At 33.7% G+C, this 18,625-nt stretch overlaps 4 protein-coding genes across 6 annotated transcripts; 2 read left to right on the top strand and 2 right to left on the bottom strand.

Moving 5' to 3' along the window:
* Positions 1-536: 536 nt before the first annotated feature.
* On the bottom strand, positions 537-3,405 carry LOC107427845 (uncharacterized). Of its 2 annotated transcripts, XM_048461879.2 has the most exons (8): positions 3,084-3,402; positions 2,647-2,790; positions 2,428-2,543; positions 2,056-2,147; positions 1,826-1,847; positions 1,649-1,717; positions 1,165-1,233; positions 537-1,075 (listed from the first exon to the last, which is right to left on the bottom strand). In XM_048461879.2, the coding sequence occupies exons 1-8, from the start codon at positions 3,292-3,294 to the stop codon at positions 998-1,000; spliced, it is 801 nt and encodes a 266-aa protein (XP_048317836.2). In that variant the 5' UTR covers positions 3,295-3,402; the 3' UTR covers positions 537-997. The 2 variants fall into 2 exon arrangements, with proteins under 2 accessions (XP_048317836.2, XP_060676429.1); XM_060820446.1 differs by lacking the exons at positions 1,826-1,847; positions 2,056-2,147 and having other exon boundaries at positions 3,084-3,405.
* A 167-nt stretch (positions 3,406-3,572) lies between these two features.
* LOC125418390 (transcription termination factor MTERF5, chloroplastic) lies at positions 3,573-6,595 on the top strand. Its single transcript, XM_048461869.2, has 4 exons — positions 3,573-3,784; positions 4,554-4,603; positions 4,740-4,955; positions 5,061-6,595. The coding sequence occupies exons 1-4, from the start codon at positions 3,714-3,716 to the stop codon at positions 6,188-6,190; spliced, it is 1,467 nt and encodes a 488-aa protein (XP_048317826.2). The 5' UTR covers positions 3,573-3,713; the 3' UTR covers positions 6,191-6,595.
* Positions 6,596-7,316: 721 nt separating this feature from the next.
* LOC107427831 (uncharacterized) lies at positions 7,317-9,568 on the top strand. Its single transcript, XM_048461874.2, has 3 exons — positions 7,317-7,641; positions 8,048-8,589; positions 9,124-9,568. Exons 1-3 carry the CDS (start codon positions 7,453-7,455, stop codon positions 9,566-9,568), a joined length of 1,176 nt encoding a protein of 391 aa, XP_048317831.1. The 5' UTR covers positions 7,317-7,452.
* A 50-nt stretch (positions 9,569-9,618) lies between these two features.
* On the bottom strand, positions 9,619-14,233 carry LOC107427841 (putative transferase At1g60990, chloroplastic). Of its 2 annotated transcripts, none has more exons than XM_060811549.1 (12): positions 13,911-14,233; positions 13,637-13,738; positions 13,488-13,521; positions 12,637-12,710; positions 12,444-12,509; positions 12,272-12,357; positions 11,326-11,413; positions 11,149-11,214; positions 10,846-11,011; positions 10,393-10,476; positions 10,189-10,316; positions 9,619-9,975 (listed from the first exon to the last, which is right to left on the bottom strand). In XM_060811549.1, exons 1-12 carry the CDS (start codon positions 14,169-14,171, stop codon positions 9,787-9,789), a joined length of 1,344 nt encoding a protein of 447 aa, XP_060667532.1. In that variant the 5' UTR covers positions 14,172-14,233; the 3' UTR covers positions 9,619-9,786. The 2 variants fall into 2 exon arrangements, with proteins under 2 accessions (XP_060667532.1, XP_015893725.2); XM_016038239.4 differs by having other exon boundaries at positions 12,272-12,336; positions 13,911-14,231.
* Positions 14,234-18,625: the final 4,392 nt, after the last annotated feature.

Here is an 18,625-nt window from a genome sequence, read left to right as displayed (position 1 = left end):
ACAACTATTATATGGAAGTGGGGCTGCAAACTTATCATAATTAAACGCAACAATTATTTTGTAGCATCATGCTGCATGTGAGAATTGTTGTACAAATAATATAGTATAACCGTTATAGCAAGAATTTCGCACCAACCCATGCCCTAAGCTATTAGAGATTCTTCATTTTGGTTTTATTTCCTTTGCTTTTTGAAATTATGATTTCCATTATAAGAAGGTGTGGATATCCATCTTGGGAACTTTTCTGCAGTTGGACCTTGGGCCTTACTTTTCAGCCACTCAGCGGTTTACATCTTTGGTAATGCCCAGGGGCTTGCTTTCTCCAACTTTTCATTCTTTTTGGAAGCATAAACCATCATACCTGACGATCTCGTCTAACACACAAACATACTATAGTTATACTACTGCTAAACCAACTGCATCAAAGTTCCAATACCATTCAACTTCTATTGGCAAAATAGCTTCTCATTAGCATATCCCCAGCGCATAACAGGTTAAAGTAAACAGCAACCAGAAAAGAAGTAAATTGATTCACATGAACATTTCAACTTCAGCTTCTTTTATCATTGATCAAATGGTATATCCAACTAGAAGAAGTATCAATACGTGCCAGTACAACTGACACCAGCAAAAATAGACAGTATGAACCCACAAATGACATGGAAAATCATAGGAAACAGTAACACTAGGTTTCAAGAGGTCTTACACGGCAATTTTTAATAAGACAGAGAGATCCACTTATACCATATCAGAGCCTTTGGATAGAACCACCTCTATATCTTACAGAAAGAATACTCTTGGCCGGGGTTGAATCTCAAAAAAGTACTTTTTTAAGCTCATTTTGATAGCAAATCGATAAAGTAAGTTATATTGGTATAGGAAAAAAAAAAAAAAGACATAGGTATAACTAGTAATTGAGTAAAGGGCTCTCCCACAAAATTGAAGACAGGCATAAATCTAAATAGGGGCAGCCTGGCAAGGCATGTTTTTCTTGCAATCAGCTTGTGATCTCCTTCTCCTTTGCCTTGCATAGGTCCTCTGCTGTCTTGATAAACTTTTTAGTTAATTCGTCAACCTGGAAAAAGTGCAGGGATTGTTAGAAAAGACTCACAGCAGCGCTCAACTTTCTTCCATTAACTTAAGAGCAATTAACTTATAACTCACTTCTTTCTCCATTCTTTTCAAATCATCTTTAGGGTATGTTGAATACAATTTCTTTATGGTATCCATTCCCTGTAAAAAAGAGAGATCAACAATACCTTGAACAAACATTGAAGAACCTTAAACTGCCTGCACCTTAAGATAAAATCTGCCCTTTTATCAAGGGTCCTCTCCTTGCTCAGGTTCTGTACTTGTGCCTAGGGTTTTAGGACTATAATATGGTGCAATCATACTTGCACATGCAAGTATTTTGGTTCATGTAATGTCCAAAGGTTTCATCTTTCCACAAATTTAAATGCTTGACAGTTGCTTATTAAAATGAACAAACAAGATGGCTCTTCACTTCTTTTCCTTCTTCATATTCTTGGTATTTTCTACGTTTCAATTAGGAAATAACTACATATCTTTCTTATGATGCTGAATTATACAAGAAGATATGACGAAAATAATTTATTTGAAACAGAAAAGTTTTGATTGATCTACTTACCTTTTGGCGAGCCCTCCTTATACTTTGTCTGGCATCTTCGCAAGACTTGGTGACCACTTTACACACGGCCTGGTACAAAATCCCATTTATGAGATATTATTACCGTCACAATGGAAAGATCAAGAACTGAATGAGTGGGGACAAAGAATTAAAGCAGGAAAGCTATTACGTAGTCACCTGAATATGCTCTTTGGTTAATCTGGCCATTGCAAAATGTAGACAATATAGATCAGTCACACATTAATGCACATAGGCAAGTTAAGCATTAGTTTGGTGACTATTGCTGAGCCATAACTAATAACTACTAAAATCAATGAAAACTAGGAAGGAATTGCATCTCAAGTGCTGTTACAGAAATTTGGCTTTGGAAACTAATGACAAATAAGTTAAATAAGATGACTGCTTACGGAGGAATAACTGCAATTAGTCGCTCACCATCCACTTTAGGATTCAGTCCCAAGGGAGATGAAACAATGGCACTTTCTAAATGTTTTAGAGCCTGAAGAAAATAATCATTCATGGTTACATATTCAGGTTTAAATGTTCATGACTATGTTTAACATCAACAAAATTTAAATCAAACCAACTAGTTTATATAATGTGAATGTGTTAATCCAAATTTTAGCTTCCAAAGTTCAAACTACACAGATATACGCATGTCAAATCAAATCCTAATACCACCACAACCCTTTCGATGCAAGAACAGTATCACATGTTAACAACAAAGAAAAATTGAAACAACAGATTCCAAACTTATTCAGATAAGCGTAGTTCATTACAGTTGGATCAAAAGGATTTATCGACAAGGTTTTTGAGTCCATGACCGAAACAACTGCCATCTGGTTCAGAGGCAGCTTTACACCACCAGTTTCTACTATAATGTGGTCAAGCATTCCTGCATAGAGGATACAATTAGAGACAACAAGTCAGACCCAGAAAACATACAGGGAGAAAAAAAAAAATTAGCAAATTTAGATGGTGATACTATAGAAATGCACCTGAAGATGCCCTTCCTGTCCGCAATTTGCTTAATTCCCCTGATAATGCAGAAATTGCTGCCTCCATCTGCGAGGTAGCAGTTACCTTAATAGTTGGACCCATATCTGGTAACACTTCCACTGTATTCCCAGCTGAATCATCCTCTGAAAAAATGGCGAAGAAAATGAACAAGATTAAATAAAAATTGCCTAATCATAGTGATCATGGCTTTGCCAAAAACGAAATATTTTTTCGATTTCATTCTTCAAAGTGACTTACTTTTCTACAAAGAAGCTAATAAATTTTTCCGAGATTGAACTAAAATGGGCTACTCATAAATTACTTTTTCTAAAAATTTCCCTGATTTTCTATCCCAATAACCAAACATTATGTCAAAGTTTGAAATTTTCTTCTCTTAGAGAGAGAGAGAGAGAGAGAGAGAAAGAGAGGACAGTACTTGACTTGCGGCCTTTGGCGAAGCCTCTGCGACTTTCACAGATCAAATCCAGAGCAGGGAGAGAGAAAACCCTTGTTGGCGAACCCTCGGGGTTAAAGACACCATTGGAGAAGCTTATTAAGTGCCAGATGTTACGTCCATAAAACGACCCAGAGCTATGAAGAAGAAGGACATTCCTATATGAGAATGCGCGTCTGAGAAAGATCGCCATGGCTGTATCTCATTAGAAAAAAAAAATTTCACTTTCTTCTTGGGTTTAGGGTTTTAGATTCTTGGTTAAACCCTGCACGGAGAGAGAGAGAGAGAGAGAGAGAGAGAGGAAGGAGGTCCGACTTATGACATTTGGGCCTCCAAAGATTTCTGAAGCCCAAACGACAAGTCGTTTTCTTTTGGTTCTGATTTTTGAATTTTGGATATTGATATTTTATTTCCCAGCAGATTTTGCACGTGGTTTTAATCTCACATGGTATATATCTCAGCGGCTGAGATTTGGCTACAACCATATCTATCTAAATGCTAGCCCCTTCTACTTCCCTTGAGAAGATTGCAGGGCAATAATTTCAAACCCAGTTTTTTTATTTTTATTTTTTTATTTGTTTATGTTTTTGGGTTGGTAGAATTAAACTGAAAATGAATGCTGTTTGTCAAATTCGCTCCGCCAAGTTTCCATCTTTGCCAGGAGCAAGTTTTAGCAACTCAAGGTAAATTCTTCAGTCTATTTCCTTCGCCTTTTTCTTGTCCATTTCTTACATGCACTGGTATTTGCACATATATACTGAACATATATGTCATGGACAGCGAAGCTTGGGATTTGACTGTTGATTGGTAGAGATTCCGAAGCTTTTAAGTACATTTGGGGTTTTTCTAAGTAGGATTTTAGAAAAATGGGTGGTCAATTTCCATGCTGAAATGAAATTTTGACATGGGTTTTGAGTTGGGTAGCTAAATGTGCTGAAGAATGAGCATGGAAAGTGGTTTGGTAGAGTATGGAAGATAAAAGATGTTAGAGGTGGTGAACTAGTGAACCCAGCTTGTGTATTTATATACAGTGGCAGAGTGGAATGAGAATGAAAATGTTTCATGGGATTTGGGATCTTTGAACTTGAAGTTTCCCATATTTCCCCATGTGAAATCATGGATTTTGATAACCTAACAGAAAGACAGACTTGGAAATGGTTAGGCTATAGTAGTAGGATAAATCTAGAGTGACCAAATTTTTTTTTACCCAAAATTTTGTATCCATTAAGTGGTTTACCTCCCTTGAGTGTAGGACATATCAATTTAACCACCATTAAAAAACTGCCACATATTTAATTACGAAGATTTTGGTAAAAAAAAATTGGTACCTTTAGCTTTAGTATTGCCCATGGTGGTACCACTTGCATATCTCTCTTTCTGTACAAATCTGTTTAGCATCAATTTCTTATGCCAGTAAAGTTGAATTATTGAATTTGTTTAATTTCCTCACAGGACGCAACTAGCTTTCGTTCGGAAAATCTTTCTTTGCCAGGCAAATTTTGGTGAGAAATTAATTACAGATTACTTGTTATCCAGGTGTTTCGGTGCTGTTTTCCTTTCTTAGAATAACCGATTTACTCATTTACTTTAGTATCTTCTGTTGAGAATGTAACCAATGTGTTCTTGATGTTTTTGCAGCTGACTCTGGGGTAAATGGTTCATATAGCTTAAAAGTAGTACCTCATACCCTTTTAGCTGCAGAAAAAGAAGAAGCAAAGGCTGTCTTAACCTTGTTCTTGAAGAAACAAGGTTTAAGCAATGCTATTGCCGCAAGAACTATCAACAAGTCAGACCTTTTCATTGACCACCTAGTCTCAAGGCTTCATTCTATTCATAAATCTCGTTATCTAGTAGGTTCGATTTCAACATTTTACCCTTTTTTTCAGGCTACAGCATGAACTATTGTTGTCCATTTCCAGATTGGGCTCTCTTCTGACAAAATTCCCACTGAAATTGCAGGGCGAGAGTTAACAACTCTTGAGATCAGGGATGCTCTTATTCCTTACCTTGAAACCCTTCAAGAAGAGTATGGGAGTGTTCTGTTAGATGTGGTTGAAAGCTTTCCAAATCCACCTGTAAAGGAAAAACCTGCTGCCCCAATACCTGCATCCCCATCCCCATCTCCATCTGCAACCCCATCCCCATCCCATCCATCCATTGACTCTAAGAAGCTAAAAGCTATATCTAGAGTAAGTGAGATAGACCTGGATGGGAAGCTTCGACCTCAAATTCTATATCTCATAGAGCTTGGCTTGGATCTTGATCAGATCAAAGGAATTACACGCAGATTCCCTGCTTTTGCCTACTATACTTTGGAGGGAAAAATAAAGCCAGCGGTTGAGTTTCTACTTGATCTTGGGGTGCCAAAGTCACATATTCCTACTATCCTTTACAAAAGGCCTCAGTTATGTGGTGTCAGTCTCTCTGAAAATCTTATACCCAACATGGCGTTCCTTGAGAGTTTGGGTGTGGACAAGAAACAATGGGCAAAAGTGATATACCGCTTTCCTGCCTTGCTCACTTATAGCAGGCTGAAAATAAAGACTACTGTAGATTTTCTCTATGAGATGGGCCTCTCTGAACAGAGTATTGGTAAGATTTTAACACGCTGTCCGAATATTGTAAGTTATAGTGTGGAGGACAAGTTACGTCCCACTGCTGAATACTTCCGCTCATTGGGAGTTGATGTTGCTATTCTTCTTCATCGAACTCCACAAAATTTCGGTCTTAGTATAGAGACCAATTTGAAGCCTGTGACAGAATTTTTCTTGGATAGAGGATACAGTATGGAGGATGTTGGAACAATGATTTCAAGATATGGAGCCTTGTATACTTTCAGCTTGGCAGAGAACTTAATACCAAAATGGGAGTTTTTCTTGACCATGGATTATCCACAGTCTGAGCTTGTCAAATTCCCTCAATATTTTGGTTACAGTTTGGAACAAAGGATTAAACCGAGGTATGCTCTTATGAAGGAGTTTGGAGTGATGCTGCTACTGAACCAGTTATTATCGCTATCAAGTCATAATTTTGATAAGGCTTTGAAGAAAAAACTGGACAAACTGCTTCCTGACCAGGATCAAAGTTAAAGCAGATAATCAGATATCGAAGAAGGAGACGTATATGCCAGATATTATAAGAACACAAGATGCACAGTATGTAAAGCATTATGGAAGATCAACTGGCAGTTTGAAACCAAATATGGCTGCTTTTTCTGAGCAATAGAATCAATGTATTGTTCCAAAATTATCCATCTCTTGTGACTAACAACTACTTCTGCAAACTAGAGGCGTTTTCTCATTGCTGAGTTGTACATAAGCTTCAATTCTTTTGCGGGATGTATTTGCCAGTTTTTCTGTAGTGCTCATGCTAAATCCGTGGAAATGCTCAATGATTAAATTCTTTTCCACATTGTACTGGAAATGAGTACATTTTATCACTAATTGAAAGTGTATCCAATTCTAATATATGGGTTTGAGGATATTGTTCTTTTTTTTTTTTTTTCCTCTCTCCCTTTTTTCTCCCCCTCTTTAATCCTTATTTATATTTATTTTTCCTAACATTTGATAGCACTTTTGGTACATGTTTTATTAAAGACTTAGATATTTTAAGTTGTAAAAATTTGTTGCTGAAGTGACAATATTATGATTTTGATTGTAATCTTCATAATGGAACTCATGATGAACAACAATATTTTGTGTAATGTTTTCTCTTATTTGTCTATATAATATCTCCAGACATCTAAGGTTATCACCCTTAATAATACCAAACCTACATGATAAATGGTTTTGTAAGCCATAGAAATTGTAAAAAGTTATTCAACTTTAATAAATATTGACTTTTTTATTGATGAAAAAAACATTAATTGTTTTCTCTCTTGTATTTTGTAATCTTTTATATAAACAAATAAAAAATATCCCATGCACATGGATTCAAATGAAACTGAGTCTGTTAATTCATTCTAACAACATTTTCCTATTTTGCAAATTAGAATAGAAAAGGATACAAAGAAGTTGATAAATAATGAAGGGAGAAAAAATTGGTGATTGGACACTAGGAAAACCTTTTACTCTTACAACAATATAACTGATGCATAAATCAATACCTAAATATAGGACAAAATTAAAAAATAATAATAATAATAATAAAATAAAAAAAACCTTCTTATCAAAAAGAAACCAAAAATTTCCATGACCTGTTTGTGAGATGCAATATTACAACAAAAACTAAATTACACATTTGCCTTTGTGAAAAAACCTCCCTAACAAACCGCTTTCTTCATGCTTTGGATTCCTATACAATATTCTCTGGAGGGATATTGATCAGTTTCCTTTGTCTTTCTCAATCTTTCATGGCTGATCATCCACGTTCGCCAACGCCGGATCTCTACAGCATCCTTGGAATATCAAGAAACTCATCCATCAAAGAAATCCGCAAGGCCTACAAATTTCTTGTTGCGAAATGGCATCCTGATAAGAACCATGCCAATAAGACCGAAGCTGCAGCCAAATTCTCAGCCATTAATGAAGCCTACAACGAGGTAATCCGAAATTTTTTTCTATATATATATATATATTGTCAGTGTCCAATGTTTTTCCATGAAATCCATTCAAAACTCATGCAAAACTACCAAGGTTACATGTGTTTATATATATATATATATAACATATACATTTCTATGTACATTCATGAAAATGTCTCACATCCACAAGGAGATTATATATTGTGAGTTAATCCAAGCTCCATGGAAATTCATCTTTCCAATATGGTTCCCAAAAAGAACAAAATAAAAATGCATTGTAGAATATTTTTGAGACAATAATTTGCTTTGAAGAAAACAGTTTTGAGCTTTCTATATGGAGCATGCTTTTGTTCCATGTACTTAAACTGTTCTTCTGAATTAATTTTGTAAGTCTTAAAAAATGCTATTCAATTTGTGTTTTCAGGCCAAGAGGCTGCATGAAGAACCTCTAACGATAAGTGATCCGGTACTCGTTGAAGGTCCCGGTTATGATCATACAAAAAGTATTAATCACTTAAAAAGTATAAATAATCAGAGGAAAAATAGTGTTGATGATAGTTTCTTTTCTCGTAGTTCATCATTTTCTTTAAGGAGTTTGAGTAGAAGAAGTAAAACCCCAAATCCAAGGAGGCCTTCGATGTCAAGAAGTACGAGCAAGAGGAGCACCACCCCAACCTTATCAAGAAATTTGAGTCAGAAGAGTCCTCTTGGGACAGAAACATCTCCTCCTTCATCAAGACATACGAGCACAAAATCTACTGCTTCAGAAACTAGTACTTCTCCACTAAATCCTTCTTTGTCAAGGAACATTAGCAAGAGAAGCACCACTCCCATTTTTTTCTCCCAATCCACAGCAAGGAGAAAACCTCCTCCTGTTGAGAGGAAGCTAGCATGCACACTCGAGGAGTTGCTTGAGGGATCCGTCAGAAAGATTAAGGTCACAAGAGATGTCATCACCGACACCGGGTTTGTTAATCTCCCTTCCATATAGTAATCGAGAAATTAATATTAGAGCTTATTTCATGGATCGAAAAACTTTTTTTTTTTGGGTTTGAAAGCTGCTCAGATACACTTTTTTTTTTTTTTTTTTTTTAATTGTAATCCCTCCTCGATAATTTGCTTCTTGTTATTATAAGCTTGTTACTTCTTGTCCACTGGACATATACATACATATATATATATATATATATATCATCGAACGTTCGTTTAAGATTTAATTACTCTTACAAAAATTTATGTTGATTAAAGATGAATAATACTAGGAATATTATTGATAAATGCATGGTTAGAACGAAAAAAAAAAAAAAGCACAAAAATACAAAAATAAAAATAAGCAGAGGATTCTTTCAAGTACATGGTCAAATAAGAGCTTGATCTTTCATTCACTCATGAATGAACAAAGATTAAATTAAATGAAACTTGATCTTGAAAAGCCCACCTGAATCTAGAACACGAAATTAAATCTATTAGTAAGTTCTAACATTGACTATATTATGGCAGGATGATCGTTCCAGAAGAAGAGATATTGAAGATCAATGTGCAGCCCGGATGGAAAAAAGGAACAAAGATTATGTTCGAAGGGAAAGGCGACGAGAAGCCTGGTTACCTTCCTGCTGATATAGTTTTCTTGATAGATGAAAAGAGGCACCCTTTGTTTGAGAGGGATGGTGATGATTTGAAGATAGTTCTCGAGATTCCTCTGGTGAATGCACTCACTGGCTGCTCATTCTCGGTGCCTCTTTTAGGAGGTGAAAAAATGACACTTTCACTAGATGATGTAATATACCATGAATATGAAAAGGTTATTAAAGGACAAGGCATGCCAAACCCTAAAGAACAAGGAAAGAGAGGTGACCTAAAGATCAAATTTCTCATCCACTTTCCCGAAGAACTGACCCATGAACAGCGAGCTGAAGCTGTTAGTATCCTGCAAGATTGTTTTTGATCATCAAACTTGGTTCTTTTTTGGTTTTCTTTGTCTGTGCAATGCAATAGTAGTCAAAACAAAAATGTATTGCATTGTATTGTAAATTTGTAATCATGTACATATATTATACAAACTCTTCAATGGGCATTTGTATCCATAAAGTGATACTAACATTTCCTTAGTGGCCTAACCCTTCCACCGGCCCTAATTTTAATAATCTATATTATTAATAAATTTCAAGAATTTGTGCTTTTCGATGGTGGGTTCTGCCTAGCAATGTAAGGAACTTCTATCACTGTCCCCGTCACAGAGTCTCCAATGATCACAGTGTCTCCTTTTGAAGCAGCTTGCCTCTTGATGTAGCCCAATCCAACATGCCCCTGAGATCCCATTTTTCCAGGTACGCAGCTCGTGAGCTTCCCCACCTGCATCAATTGATTTTGGATTTTACATTATTGAGAAGCAAATATTATGAAGTTAATCCTATTCATGCCCTACACATGGCAACCTAACAAAGCACAAATGAGAGAAAATTCATTCCCCTGATTTTTTTTTTCTCCCTTTGTTTTAAATATTTTTAAAAAAGAAATTGGCAATTTTAAAATCTAACAGATTTTGAAAAAGTAAAAACTGCCTACCTTTTTCCCACCAACCATAATGGGGCTGCCAGGTTCTGCTGCTGCCGATAGAGAAATTCCCCATAGTCTCTGCTTGACTCCATCATATGTTATTAGTCTAGATATTGTCTCTTGACCCTTGTAACACCCTGTAAAGCAAAAGTAATATTAGATTGTTTATCCTCCCAATTTTTTTGTAAGATACTTTATATAGGACTGAGATACCTTTGCTCAGAGAGATTGAATTCCATAGACCAGCCTCCAGGACATTATATTCATTAGTAAGCTCCTTTTGTGGGGCTGGCCTTCCTGAAAAGTTGAGTTGCAAACAATGAATAAAACAAAACAAAATATTAATGAAGCAGTTTAGGCAACAGAACGCTTCATGGATTATTAAGTACAAAGAAGGACTGGATGTCATCCTTACATGTCTTACTGGTTATCAAAGTGAAACCAAATGAAGCATAAAACAAACCAGACAAGCTTACACTACAAAATGAGATGGTGCATCAAGTCCCCTTTATTTTTGTCTAAAACACATCTGACATCACTGGCAGATAAACTAAAGTTTGGCCTTCTTTGAAGCAAATCATTAGTATTAAGATTCTCAAGAGCCAAAGACCATGTAATGAGCAGGTAAAAATTGATAAGCTGAAAAAATTGAAAAGCATTTCTCACCTTGTAGAACTCTTAGTTTCTCCCAAGCATTAGAGCCCATTGAGATAGCACCTTGAGAAAGAAGAGTCTTCCAGACTGATCCAGCTGCAGCTGGCGACATCAACAGTGAAAAACCTTCCTCAGATATAACATTTCCTACCCCCACAGTTATCGGCATCCCATTGACCTGTAAAGTAACAAAAGATCCAAATAAGATTTTTGGAAAGAATTTTGAAGAAAGACCTATGCAATATATTCCTACTGCTAAAAACACATGAGCTTGACTTGCTCTTTCAAGTGTATAGAAAAGAAACGAAAGCTTACACTAAAATGTTGATGAGTACCATATGGTTGTCCAACAAGACCACTGAGGTTCAAGTCCTCAATTAGCTGTTTTGGTTCCATCATTAACAACCATGGAAATCATAAGTTAATGAAAAGCATCATATAGAAAACTAGAATTCTGTCTGAACTTGTATAAGAGTCCCTAACACCACTTACTTGGTTACTCTTTGGTCCCACCAAAACAAAGAAGCAAGTTTGCTTGGTGATGTCTTGGATCTCTACTTTGTCAGTGAAAAATATATATCTATAGAAGAGGGAAAAGAAAAATTTTAAAAAAAAAAGGAGAGAGAGAGAGAGAGAGAGAGAGAGAAACTAACAGTGGAAGCTTTATCACATGAACATTTCGTTATTAAAATAGCTACAAAAGTTGAAAATTTTTAAGATGCTAAAATAAATTATAGTATAAATAAATGGCCTGCTAAAGTTTGATTAAGCAATAACTTATCAAGATTTGTTGTCATCTAAGCGAAATGTTAACTTATATACTCTTTTAGAATCCTTTCAAGAGCCATCTACTATGCAGCCTTAAAGTATCCTCAACATTTCATGACACCTTTACTTGACCAAACAATGACCTTATTACATGTTATGAGCTAAGTGATCAATTCTAGCATTCCACTTTGGTTAGAGACATTGATGAAGGCCTTGTGCATTTATCTGCAGCAGAAAACCATTCACTACATAAAAGACCACTTCGCTGGTCTATTTTGAATAACACAAAACCATCTTAGCCAATATTCTCAAACAACAGTTTATTGCATTCAACTGAACCTTACCTATAGCTTTTCACGTAGACCATCATATCACCTGAATCTTTCTTGATATGCAACAACTTAATAGATTAGAAAGAGAGAGAGAGAGAGAGAGAGAGAGAGATAGAGACAGAGAGAGCTGAGAATACTGAATAGACAGGTATGAGCCATAAATAATTCCAGCATTGATGTCATGCAAAGGTGAGTATATACATTACTTTAAAGATTTTCTTTCTACTACAATTTAGTACCAATTTTAAATTAGATCAACACCGAAAATTATGATAGTCTTAATGCTCCAAACAAAATATTACCTAACAATAAGTTTTAAAAGAACAAGATGTACCTACTTTTTCAGCATTTCAGTGATGCTCTGACAAGTCACAGGCGAGACTACCAGATTCACTGCATTTTTCTGTGAATACAATAAAGGAATCTATTTGGTTGGTTGGAAACAATGACAAGATTTTCTGCAGAATAAAAAACCAAAAACAATAAATAACCAGTAAAAGAAACTCTTACCATGATCCATGCATGTGCAATATCTATTGTCCGAGCCGTTGGAGTAACAAACACGGTGTCACAGCCCTATGGATTTCAATAGAAATCCTATTACTTAAGCCTGTATATTTGCATTTATATAAGAATACAATTGAACTAGGACTTTGTGTTGGATACACGAAAATAATCAACAATAATTCATCCTACCAAATACCTGTCCATCATGAAGACATTCAAAATTTGCTGTGGTTTGGTTGTGAAGAAATTGGATCCGGTCATCTCCACTAACTTCATATTAGTTGTTCAAATCCATGATATTACATAAAGAAATACTAATCAATAAAGATGAAGCTACTAATGCAAAAGATCGAGAGCATATCATGATAAGGCATGCGTTGAAATTAAAGCCACTAACAAACAATATAAAGAATAGCAATCATCCGCGCTTGATTGACCTTGCCAAAAGATGTCAAGTTCTGGTATACTAAAGGAAGGAGAGAATTCCTTTTAAAGGTTTGTCATAAGCCGACTGTTAAGGGAAACAGATCTATAATTCCATAATGTCAAATGAAATTAGTTCCATGCTAAAAAATGATGGAGTAAATGGACCTCCTAACCGACCCTATATTATTATCGAAGATTTATTATCCTTTAGGACTTGATGGTGAAATTGAGCAAGCATCACCCAAGATAGGAGGCATAAAATACAGAAGAAGCTTGAGTAAATATCCTTCATAAGTACTTGAACCATTAAAAGGAAGTGGGAGAAAATTAAGTCTGCAGTTCCTACATCCTCTCATCAAAGCTTGAGTCCCCTCCACCCCCAATGGAATTAATACAGAACACTTACTGATATTCTTTTTAATTGAGTTAATTTGAGAGCTAGAATTGAATTTTGTCAATAGTATTTTAGGCATGCCAGATAGTTAACATACATTGGTGAAATTTATGACATTATCAGATAAGTCTTTCTCTTTCTTTTTCTTGGCTGTAAAGTGTAAAATGGATGCTCATCATCATCACAAAGTAAGATAGCATATAAGGGTAGTACAAGAAGAAATATACCTCTTATCCGACCGAAATGTGAAAGGTCCACAACCTGAGCCATGAGCCATTTAACACTATCATAAAACTATTGGAACAGTGCAATACAAATATGAAGCCACATACTTTACAAGATTATGAAGCAGAATAGTAAAATGAAAAATACGAACCACAACCCCAGTATGGACGGCTTCCAAAGCTTCATCGTCATTGCCAAACGTTTCGACAATCCCATCTTCCGAAACCTCTGCCCCTTCAGTCGCCACAGTGTCCTGCAAACACTTTCAATTTAGAATTTATTTTATTTTAATTTTCAAGGGTTTCACATTGAAAAAGAAAACAAACCCAATTGGGCCTAAAAGAGAACAATTGGAAGAGGGGTGTGTGTGTGTGTGGGGGGGGGGGGGGGGGGGGGGGGGGGGGGGGGGTGTGGTGGTGTCATACGAGGAGGTCGTGATCGATTGGAGGAGGAGAGAGGTCGAAGGGCAAGGCGGCTAAGGTACGACAATTCTTCCATGTCGTTTTGGAGGAAAGTGACAACAATTTCAGGGTGGTGGCTCTGTTATTGCAGTGGGAGGAGGAAAACGCAGCGTTTTGGTGGTTCGGAGAATAGGGACGCCATGAATTTAGAAGCTGAGGAGGGAGAGGATGAGAAGAAGAAGAAGAAGAAGAAGAAGAAGCAAAGAGTGTCGTTGTTGACGACATTGCTGGCTATCTCACTCTCACTCACTCACTGGTTGGTTTCGGCTCGTTGGAAACTGCCCTCTTATTTTCCGATTGTTTTAAGGGTATGTAGGGAAAGAAAATGATTTTCTTACTTTTTTTAAATTTAGTTTTACGTGAATTAATAATTTTCTGTGAATTAATTTTTTTTTGGATTTGTTTAGTAAATAATAGAAAAATTAGGATTGATAAGTAATTAAATTTAAAATTGTATAATAAAGTAACAATAAATATGTATTTTAAAAAAATTTTAAAACTAATTTATTTGGGATTTTTAAAATAATACCTATATATGTGGGAGTAGTTTTTCCATATATTTTTTTATATTTATAGAAATCTAATTTTCTGGATCTATACTTTTCTATCTTACAATAAACATCCAAATAAAAAAAAAATTATTACTTTCCTCAAAGAATTAAATTATCACTAACTTTATCTTTATCCAAACATACCATAAGAGAAAATTGCAACAATTTTACCATTTAGAGATTTTTTTTTCCTCCCTCTATTTTCGAGCAATGCCCTTGAATTTTATGTTTTCATAGTTTTAATGTGGTTGAATAAAGAACCAGGCTATTTGTGTATTAGTTTTCCAATCATATTAGAGAAGTATATTCAATTTAAAATTTAAAGAATTTTAAAAATATTTAAAAGTTTGGAAATATTCAATTTAGATTTTAAAAAAATCTATATAAATTTAATAATATTCCATTTAGGTTTTATTAGATTTTATAAAAGTTAATTAAAATTCAAATATATTCAAGTAGGATTTTATAAAATTCTTTTGAAATCTAATAGTATTAAAAAAATCATTAATTTTAAAAGAGATTAAAAAATAATAGATTTTAATGGATTTAAAAGGATTTTAACAGTAAAATTGTGAAGAAAATTATCAATATGAAATGCAGCCTTAATTCTAAAGATTTCATTAGATTATTATAAATTTTTTATGAAATCTATAAAATTCTATTACAATCCATTAAATCCTTTAAAATCTATAACTCATTTTAAATCTATTAAACTCTAGATTGAATAGATCCTATAAATATTAAAAATTAAAATTTAAAATTTAAAAATAATAAAACATAAATATAATTATATATTAAAAAAATAAAATTATAATATTAAATTTTTGATTGGTTTAATAAAGATAATTATTATACTATATATAGCTTTTACATAAGTACCTAAGCCTCGTTAGGTATTTTTTTCTTATTTAGAAAACTATATATATATATATATATATACATTTTCACTTGTAAATCTGTCTTCTTTGTTCCTATGTATCACCCCTATTCATATTTTTAAGAAAAGGCCTAATGTTAAAATTTTGCTTTCCAATTTATTAAAAATATATATATATAAATACCAAATTGAACATTTTGTTTTATTTTAACTTTTTTTTTCTTTCTTTCCTTAACGCCTAACAAACTATAATTATCATTAGCTAACATTTGATATTTTTTATTTTATATTTTTCTCTACATAGTTGTCTTTAATTTGTTTATATCAAATATTGTTTAATAGTAGTCAAAGTTTGTTAGATATATAAGTTAACGATAAAGTTCAAAAATAAAAAAATAAATACCAAATTGAACATAAATTCAAATAGTAATTTTTTTAAAAAAATTTATAATATTTTAAGATGTCTAATAAATTATAACAACAATTATACAACACTTGCACAAGAAAATTACAAATGATTGGGTGGAAGAAAAGATATTAAAAAAAAAAAGCCTAGATATTCAAAACCAAAAAAAAAAAAAAATGCACTTAATTAGTAAATGTCTAGCAGTATAATGTGTAACAAATTTAATCCGATTAAAATACATTTTTTTAAATCCTATGATTGTTGAGAAACGATCATTTAGCAAGAGTATTTGAAAAACCATCATCTAAAGTTGAATTTTTTTTTTTTCCTCCCTAAATTGACTTGTAAAAAATCTTTTTTTATCTTACATATCAAAATAAAATAAATATTAAATCTGTATTTTAACTTTATGAATATGACAATACATATTTAAAAGTACTTTTATTTATACCATTAGGCAATCACATAAATGCATCCGTTTTTTTTTTTTTTTTTGGGTTTTTGCCCTGAAGGAATGCAATGTTTAGCAAATGATGTATTTTTTATATGCAATTATTTTTTTGAGGATTTAAGTCAACTCCAGGATGCTAATTGATAATCTTCTAAATCCGATAAAATTATTATTATTATTTTTTTTGGAACAAGAATCCGATAAACTAATAAATAATAATATTTAAATGTTAGATTGACTAATTGTACTTTCCTCAAACCTCAAAAAGGCACCTTTAATATATTCCAATACGATTAGGACCCCCATCTTCTTTTTATAACCTAGTAAGATAGAAAATATGATTGCTGCTTTGCTCTCCTAAAAACCTAGTAAGATAGGAAAACCATCGTATATATAATACCAATTAGTCTCTCTCTTTTTATCCAACTCACTCTCAATTGTTTACGGCTATATATAGCTACATAGGCGTAGCTCCTTCGTCGATATGAAGAATAGACTATTAGATTCAATGAGGAGGTACAAGGTAATTAAGAGAACGAAGAACAATTTCAATGAATGCGCTTTGGAGGTCTTACACGATGATATACTTGTTCATATACTCTCTTTTTTGCCTCTAAAAGATGCAATAGCGACGTGCACTCTCTCAACCCGTTGGAGATATTTATGGAGGTATTCAAGAATGTCTCTCAATTTCGATGCTCATGAACAATTTCTTAAAAACCATTCTTTTGAATTTGCTAATAGTGATACAATAATAAACTACTTGGATAATCAAAGGGAAACCTTCATGGATCGGGTGAATTCTGTGGTGAATCAACATGTTGGAGAAATCGATTCGTTCTGTGTTTGTTACTATTTAAGGCATGGCCAAAGTTTTTCCATTGATAAGTGGATCAAGTTTGCTATGAGAAGTAGAACACTTCAAACCTTTGAGTTGGATTTCTCAGTATTTGGTGGCATGCCAAATTATTACCGTTTTTCTAGCAAACTTTTTAGTGACAAACATTTATATTTTGGGTTGAAGTCCCTCAAAGGGCTTTCTTTGGATTCTGTTTGTGTGAGTGGGAAAGATATTAAGTATTTGTTGTGTAATGCTCCAGTTCTTGAGAAATTGATTGTTCGTGATTCGCCGAAATTGGTTAGTTTGAGAGTTTGTGGACAATCTGTTGCATTGGAGTCTTTGATAATGACAAAGTGTGAGAAATTGAAAAAGGTTGAAATTTGTGAAGTAAATCTTGTTACTTTATATATTGAAGGAGATATTGAGACCAGAAACTTTATTCTAAGGGATGTGCCTAAGCTTGTTCACTTATCTGTCCATTTTAACAAATGTGATAGCAACTTCACACGGTTGTTTTCTTGCTGTCTTTCTCAACTAGTCACTCTAACAATGGTTGATTTTACAAGGGTAAGTATTCTTTTTTTTTTTTTTTCCCCTTTTTAGCTAAAGGATGATGCTTTTTTTGAGAGGAAGTAAAAGTGATATACAGGGAAAAAGAAATACCGAAATTTTCGGGGAAGAGGATATAGTAAAAATGAGTACTAAATCTATTTGGATTCAAATTTTTTTGTCTCATTTAGTATCAAACAAGTAACTCTTCTTTAGAAAAGATAAAGGGATACAAGTTCTTCCATCCAATCTACCATCCATCATTTTCCCTAAAAACTAATCCTTTCATATTGAAGAGTTGAAAGTTGGTTATGATTAACATTATATTAATATAATTTAGTGTTTTTGGCACCAATGACTTACGTAGTTTCAACATTCTACTCCCCCCGAAATGTTTATAAATGTTACAGCATCAATCTAAAATCTTCATGTTATGATTAATGCATTTGCATTCCACATGAAGAAATTCTCCTTTTATTCCATTAAGGTTAATATAATTTAGTAGCATGTGAAGGTATTGAAACTATAGGAGTAAAGTGCAAAAATATTGACACTACAGGGTATTAGTGCTATAATTTACTTTAAAACACTTTCCAAAATTTTATTTAATTGATTATTAATTCTTAATTGAATAGCAATGGCTAAGTAGCAATAATGAACACTCTTTAAATTTTGTTTTTCCTTTTCCTTTTCCGTCTTATGACAAACGAAGGAAAGAATATAATCTTTCCTACCAAATCATACCTAACAATATGAGAGATTAAAAAGTTTTGTTTCCTTTCCTTCTTACTTTCCATGTTCCTATTTTGATGTTTGATGTTGTGTTTTCCTTTTCATGTTGGAATTTGCTATACTTACTTTTTTTTTGGTTGGCTTGCAGGGAAATAAATATGATAAAATGGTGCATATCCTACATTACCAAATCTGAAACATTTAACTTTGTCTTTATGTATTGATGATGAGGAAGATGGTGGACTATTGATGATGAGGAAGATGGTGGACTA

Source organism: Ziziphus jujuba, chromosome 9 (genome assembly GCF_031755915.1).
Source record: "Ziziphus jujuba cultivar Dongzao chromosome 9, ASM3175591v1".
In the NCBI taxonomy this organism is placed as follows: domain Eukaryota; kingdom Viridiplantae; phylum Streptophyta; class Magnoliopsida; order Rosales; family Rhamnaceae; genus Ziziphus; species Ziziphus jujuba.
The sequence above is the reverse complement of the archived record's forward strand: the minus strand, read 5'-3'. Positions and strand labels throughout refer to the sequence as shown.

Excerpts from the sequence above, each read along its gene's own strand:
- LOC107427845 (XM_048461879.2), bottom strand. The coding sequence starts at position 3,294 with ATGGCGATCTTTCTCAGACGCGCATTCTCATATAGGAATGTCCTTCTT. Across the intron at positions 2,791-3,083 it reads CGCCAAAGGCCGCAAGTCAA|AGGATGATTCAGCTGGGAAT; the intron begins GTACTGTCCTCT and ends CCATTTTTTCAG. Across the intron at positions 1,848-2,055 it reads CTAATTGCAGTTATTCCTCC|ATTAACCAAAGAGCATATTC; the intron begins GTAAGCAGTCAT and ends TGCAATGGCCAG.
- LOC125418390 (XM_048461869.2), top strand. The coding sequence starts at position 3,714 with ATGAATGCTGTTTGTCAAATTCGCTCCGCCAAGTTTCCATCTTTGCCA. Across the intron at positions 3,785-4,553 it reads GCAAGTTTTAGCAACTCAAG|GACGCAACTAGCTTTCGTTC; the intron begins GTAAATTCTTCA and ends ATTTCCTCACAG. Across the intron at positions 4,604-4,739 it reads TCTTTGCCAGGCAAATTTTG|CTGACTCTGGGGTAAATGGT; the intron begins GTGAGAAATTAA and ends ATGTTTTTGCAG.
- LOC107427831 (XM_048461874.2), top strand. The coding sequence starts at position 7,453 with ATGGCTGATCATCCACGTTCGCCAACGCCGGATCTCTACAGCATCCTT. Across the intron at positions 7,642-8,047 it reads TTAATGAAGCCTACAACGAG|GCCAAGAGGCTGCATGAAGA; the intron begins GTAATCCGAAAT and ends TTGTGTTTTCAG. Across the intron at positions 8,590-9,123 it reads GATGTCATCACCGACACCGG|GATGATCGTTCCAGAAGAAG; the intron begins GTTTGTTAATCT and ends ATATTATGGCAG.
- LOC107427841 (XM_060811549.1), bottom strand. The coding sequence starts at position 14,171 with ATGTCGTCAACAACGACACTCTTTGCTTCTTCTTCTTCTTCTTCTTCT. Across the intron at positions 11,012-11,148 it reads GTACTCATCAACATTTTAGT|GTCAATGGGATGCCGATAAC; the intron begins GTAAGCTTTCGT and ends GTTACTTTACAG. Across the intron at positions 10,317-10,392 it reads TTCAATCTCTCTGAGCAAAG|GGTGTTACAAGGGTCAAGAG; the intron begins GTATCTCAGTCC and ends TTTGCTTTACAG.